The sequence below is a fragment of the Rhinolophus hipposideros genome, assembly GCF_964194185.1.
Source record: "Rhinolophus hipposideros genome assembly, chromosome: 8".
Classification (NCBI taxonomy): domain Eukaryota; kingdom Metazoa; phylum Chordata; class Mammalia; order Chiroptera; family Rhinolophidae; genus Rhinolophus; species Rhinolophus hipposideros.
In genome coordinates, this window is record NC_138054.1 from 72,820,922 (window position 1) to 72,827,251 (window position 6,330).

Genomic DNA, 6,330 nt, shown 5'->3' on the forward strand with positions numbered 1-6,330 from the left:
GAGCCTTCCTGGCTCAGGACAGCTGTAACTTTCTGAAAGGAAGAAAGGACTCCTTTTCCCTCTGCGCCTTTAGACCCCTGGTTCTCTCCTCTTTTTATGTCTCAGTCACTCTCGCTCTTATTCCCAGGAGAAGACCGAAGGTTCCATTCAATGGTTACGCTGGCCACGAGAACACAAATGTTAGGGCCACATTTGAGAACCCAATGTATGACCGCAACATCCAGCCCACAGACATCATGGCCACTGAGGCGGAGTTCACAGTCAGCACGGTGTGTACAGCGGTATAGCCCCCAGGCCTGGCTGCCACCGCCACCGCCACCGAGAGCCCAGCCGCCAGCAGCCGGTGAGAGGGGGTGTGGGAGGCAGACATGTACCTATGCGAGCGTCCTTTCACATCTGTCGTAAACTAGTATGTAACGAAGCGGGGCTATTTTAACATCCAGAATAGTTCTGACGTTTCATCTTTATGCTCCATCTTTACTTGTTCCTACCTTTTTCATCCTCAGAACTCTTACAAATAGAAAGCAAAAGAGAAAAAGTAAAATCTCGGGCAGCATGAATGAGGCCTGACAGGGAATCAGTAATGACTCTGAACTTCCAGTTGCAGAACTCTGGAATAGTGTAGGGAAGAAACAAGAATGTCCCCAGACCACACACACCCTGGCTGCATGTCTGGGGCTCCACTGGGTCCCAGGTACCTGTGTGCATGACATTCCACCACCTGTCATCTGGGGTTGGTGGCTCCCAGGCGAGACAGCCCTCAGCACTGCCTCTCCCCAGCATCTAGGGCCTCGGAACGTTCCATCTGACCCCCATCTCCAGCCTGGCCCTGTCTCCCCACTTCCAACCTACCCAGTGCTGGAGCGCAAAGAAGGTTCTGCTTGGCTCCAGGAGGGGATATGGGAAAAACCACCTTGAACAGACACACACACATACATTTAAAATGAGTGATGAGGTAAAAAATTCAAATTATAAATTTGAAAGAACAGCTGAAATTAAAATCAAAACCCCACATAGGGGTTTCTCTGACATAGGGAAGTCAGAGAAGCCTGTGGAGTTAGTGAGTCAGAGGCAATGGGGCAGGGCTGTGTGATGACTGCCAAGGACCCCTTCCTCCATTAAAATATATACCTAAGAAAATTGATACTTGATAATTCTGTTGTTATAAAAAGTCAATATAATTCAGTCTGGATCCATTATATGTCCAATATTATTCTATTCATTTTTTTCTTTCTGATTTTGAAAGAAACTAAAATTAATGCATTTTCTTGGTCCCTAAAAGTATGGTGGCCCCTAGGCCCTGGGTCTCCTATGCCTAATGGATAGGCAAGCAGCCCTGCCAGGGAAGAAGACATCAGGAAAATATATGTTCTGCCGTGTACAGCCAGGGATCCCTACATCCCACCCTTGGTTTAAGAAGATTAAAAATCAAAGATAAGGATCAAAGCAACTAATTTTCTTTCATTCGTTCCCCTTTATTCCTTCCTTGCTTTTATCGTACCTTCTTTTCCACCCCTCCCAGCCCCGCCCACTGCCTCTCCTGTTTGACAAGCTCTGCTACGATCTGTTTGTTCCCAGTTCTCCAGGGGACAGAAGTACACTCCCCTGAGCACAGTGCCCAGTGCCCACCTTCGTCTGTCCCTCCGCCCGTGTCTGCTCCTGCTGGGACTTGGGCCCTCGCCCTGCCACCATCTGTACCCGCTACCCAGGAGAGGAGTCCCAGTGTGCCCTGACGTGGAGCCGCAAAGCAAGAGGGGCTGCAGACGGAGGAAGGAAGCTGATGGATTTAAAATAGCAGAGCACCTTGTGGATGTGTGAGTGGGGGGTGGGCCTGAGTGCGCGCACGCGCACACACACACACGCACACACACACACCTCCTTCATTGGAGTCTATGGAAGAGCTTAAAATAGAGAAATGGGAGTGAAAGAGGCCCCATGCTCTGCTCCCCACCAACACAGAGAAGAGGTGAGGAGGAGGCACCCACAGCATTGAAACCAACACCCCTCCACCCGGTTTGTCGAGTCTCAGTGAGTGTGTCAGCAGCATGTATCCACGGCGGTCAGCGTGCAGAGACCAGCCATCTGTGAGTGAACGATACCACCTGCAGAGTAACAGCAAGGACGACCTCAAGGGCAGAAAAACATTGTAAGAAATCGTTTGGAACCAGTTTCTTTATTTTTTCCGACATAATTTTATTGCATTCTAAACCCAGTGAATTAGAAAGTCATTCTGGGCCCCTAGCAGTGCTGCAAGAGAAGGGTGGGTGAGGGGAGTTAAGGGCAGGAATCTGGCTACAAGCCCAAGGTCAAGTCTGGCTGTCAGCTGACAAAGAAGAGACACAAGTCTGTGACCCAGACAGGGACACCAAGTCCACAGGCAATGGCCAAGTGTTGGAAAAGATGGGAGAGCAAGCCCACCCCAGTGTCCAAAAATTAATGGCTACATGTATTGAGTTCCTTCTCTGTGCCTGACACTTGAGGTGTATTATTTCTAGACCTACAACACCCCAAAGCATAAGAATTATTAATCCCATTTTATAGATGAGAAAATAGAAGCCCAGAAAAATGAAGAGAGGGAAGCCACAGTTAGTAAGTGTGGAGTTAGTATGCAATCCCAGATGGCTCTGATGCCACCAGCTGCCAGAAACCCCGGTCTAGAAGGGGCACCAAGGATGGGGAATAGTAGGTGCATCTCGACAGCAGAACTGTGGCCAGCACTGGTGGGCCAGGCTGGGGATACCTGTGTCCGCTCTGCGTTCTATCCTCTCCACCTGGGCAGCATCAGGGGAAGGACCCAGTACCTGCCTCCTGAAGCTGTTGCCGGCCCCTGGGCTCCCAGCAGCCCTTTGCCACAGCAAACAAAGGACCTGGGAATTCCTAAATCCAAAGGATGGAGTGGATGCAAGTCACATTCTCTCGAGCTCCTTGCAAGTGGGTTTGATTTATTTTGAGTTTCACTGTGCTTGGGTCATTAATAAATTCTATATAAATAGTGTGGGGAAGCTAACAAGTTTAAGAATCAAACTATGACATGTGGAGCCACTTTCTCTGTCCTTGGGAAGGTCCCCATGGGCTTACGCACGTGTGCCTGTGTGACATGCTGGCCTCAGATGTTCATACCACATATTGAAATGACAAATAGAAATGTAGGGGAATGGAGTGGCAGGGAGATACCTGGTTCTGAAGCAAATTCTGGGTTGGAACAATGAAAAGATCTGACTAGTGTTGAGATTGGCTGGAGTAAAACGAGAAGTGAATTTCCAGCAGATGCAACTAGGACTGGCAATGGCGGGGGCCCAGCGCTGCCCATACCTGGGATGGGTCACCGCATCCCAGCGCTTCACGGAAGAGGACCAATCCAGACAAACATACACGCTCATCTCTCTTCTCCTGGAAACAAATGCAGGAAGCTCGTTGGCTGCTCCCTTCCCTCTTACGATCCTCTCAGACCAACCAGTGGACTCCTCCTCCAGCCCTGCCTCTGCCCCTCTCCTGTGTCCCCTTGTGAAGTCCCAGGAGATGCCCCAGGAGCACATGCTGGCGAGGTGTCCAGTACTCTGCTGTGCGTTGCCCTTCCCACCTCTGCATTTTCCCTCCACCCCCAGAGGCTTGGAAGGGACCAGGACATACTAGGCCCTTCACCCACCATTCGTATCACACACCCATTGCCATCCCATGAGGGGAAAAAAAAAAGTAAAACAAAAAAATCTTTTGTACAGAGATATATTTTTATTATACAAAGTTTGTACAGGACCAAAAAAGAAAGAAAAAAAGGTGTAAATTTTTTTTCATTATTGTAGGTAAACAGTAGTGGAAGCCTTTTTTGTAAATGTAACAAAATATATAAATATGGTTTTCAGAAAACATCAAGTGCTGTAAATATGTAATCTACACACCTTGGCTTGTCTGCAGTATATACGTTTAATTTATCTGTCTCTGTATATGAGGCTTCCCCTTGGGGTCCTGCATTATGGTACTTTCCTGAATTTGAAAGCAATTTTAAATTTTTTGAATTCAAATAAAATATAAATTTTTGCATTTGTTTTCTTACATTTTTATGTCCTTTTTTATGGCGAGGGACAAGGTATTTATTGGGGAAGGGGAGGAAAGACATATTTTGGGCTGAAAGCCTATAGTAGAGATGTGGAAATCTCTTTTTCTTAGTTTTATTAAATTTATTGGGGTGACACTGGTTAGTAAAATTATACAGGTTTCAAGTGTGCAATTCTATAATACAGCATCTATCCATGGCCTTGGGTGTTCACCACTCTCTTCCTTAAACTGCTTTGCGTTGCTTCTGCTACATGTGGGGAACTCCCAGCAAAAATGATAGTGGATATACCATATGCAAGAATTAACTCAAAATGGATCAAATACCTAAACATAAGACCTAAAACTATAAAAAACTTACCGGAAAACATAGGAGAAAAGCTTCATGACATTAGATTTGGCAGTGCTTTCTTGGATATGACACCAAAAGTACAAACAAAAAAAGAAAATATAGATAAATTAGACATCAGAATTTAAAACTGTGCATCAAAGGACACAATCAACAGAGTGAAAAATTGGAGAAAACGTTTGCAGATCATATTGGATAGGAATTAATAGCCAGCATACGTAAGAACTATAACTGAACAATGGCAAAGAAAAACCCTATTTAAAAATAGGCAAAGGACTTGAACAGACATTTCTTCAAAGAACATATACAAATGGCCAGTAAGCACATGAAAAGATGCCAATATCACTAATTATTAAGAAAATGCAAATCAACACCATAGGGAGATAATACCTCACACCATTAGGATAGTTACTATAAAAAAAGAAGGTGTTAGTGAGGATGTAGAGAAATTGGAATCCTTAAGCACTGTTGGTGGGAATGTAAAATGGTGCAGCCGCTACAGAAAACAGCATGGAGGTTTCTCGAAAAATTAAAAATAGAATTACTATATATGTGATCCAACAATTCCTCTTCTAAATATATATCCAAAAGAATTAAAAGCAGGGTCTTGAAAAGCTATGTGTACACCATGTTCATATAGCCCACAGGTGGAAGCAGCCCAAATGGCGATTGACAGATGGATAAACAAAATGTGGTATGTACATAAATGGAATGTTATTCAGCCTTAAAAGGGAAGGAAATTCTGACACGTGCTGCAACATGGTGCTTTGAAAACACTATGTTAATGTGTCCTATTTGGGAGACCACCTCAGGGATATTGTGGATGCCTGACCATGGCATTGTACACCAGAAGCTAAACAATAATGAATGCCAACTATAATTTTATATATATAATGTGATGACTCAGTGCGAGGTCGGAGGGATAGTGGATGGGGGGAGGGGGGTTCACAGTGTGAGGGATATAAATGATGAACGTCTAAGTATTACCTTCTCTTGTACACCTGAAACTAATAAATTAAAATTAAAAAAAAGAAAAAAGAAAACACTATGTTAAGTGAATTAACCATTTGCAACAGACAAATACTATGTGATTCCACTTACAGGAAGTGTCTACAGTAGTCAAACTCAAAAAGCAGACTGGTAATATGACAGATCTGAAAAGAAACAAACCATTCCACCATTAAATGTAATTAGGTTTAAGTCACCTATTAAAAAGATTTTCAGGTTAGCTCAGAAAGTAAAACTCAACTCTGTGCTAACAAGAGGCATACCTAAAACAAAATGCTTCAGAACAGCTGAAAACAAAGGAATAAGCATATCTTCTGGATGGTTCAAGACGTTCATCCATTCTGGGAAACTGAAACTTGAGGAGGGAGGCAGGAGGGAGGAGCTCTTGTGCCCACACTGTGGCCTCAGATATGGACACACTGGGGCTCCTAGAGCCAAGCGGACCTACCATTACCAAATGCATGGCTTGGAGCTGAAGTAAAGAAACTTAGTAACAGCTGGAGTTGTTAGTTTCCCAAAGAAAAGAATCATAAACAATAACAGAAGCATGGGCAGATGAACAGCAGGTATATGCAAACAGGAAACCAGGGATCACCATCTTAGTATGAGACAAGTCCAAATTCAGACCCAAAGCCATTAAACAAAATGAAAAAGGACACTTGATAACACTCTAATAGTTATTACCGTTCATCAAATAAGAAGCAGCCACTTTCATAAAGCAGAAACGAGGACACACAAAGAAAAAGAAAAACAATAACAGGAGCTTGAACTCACCACTCCCAGTCCACGGTAGTCCAAGGTCCCAAAAAAATTAAGGTTGTCGAAGACCTAACAAAATAATCATAAGGAAGTTTTTATGAATATGTGTCAAACTCTGCAACCCAATATTAGCAAATGTACTTCCTTTTGAAACAGACATGACA

At 44.2% G+C, this 6,330-nt stretch overlaps 1 protein-coding gene across 1 annotated transcript in view; it reads left to right on the top strand.

The window, feature by feature from the left end:
- Window positions 1-4,038, top strand: part of CSMD2 (CUB and Sushi multiple domains 2) — a 579,318-nt gene extending 575,280 nt beyond the window's left edge. Inside the window, 2 exon segments of the mRNA XM_081055778.1 lie at window positions 128-343; window positions 1,579-4,038. Of these exon segments, the coding sequence (XP_080911904.1) occupies window positions 128-287 (160 nt within the window). The 3' untranslated portion in view covers window positions 288-343; window positions 1,579-4,038.
- Window positions 4,039-6,330: the final 2,292 nt, after the last annotated feature.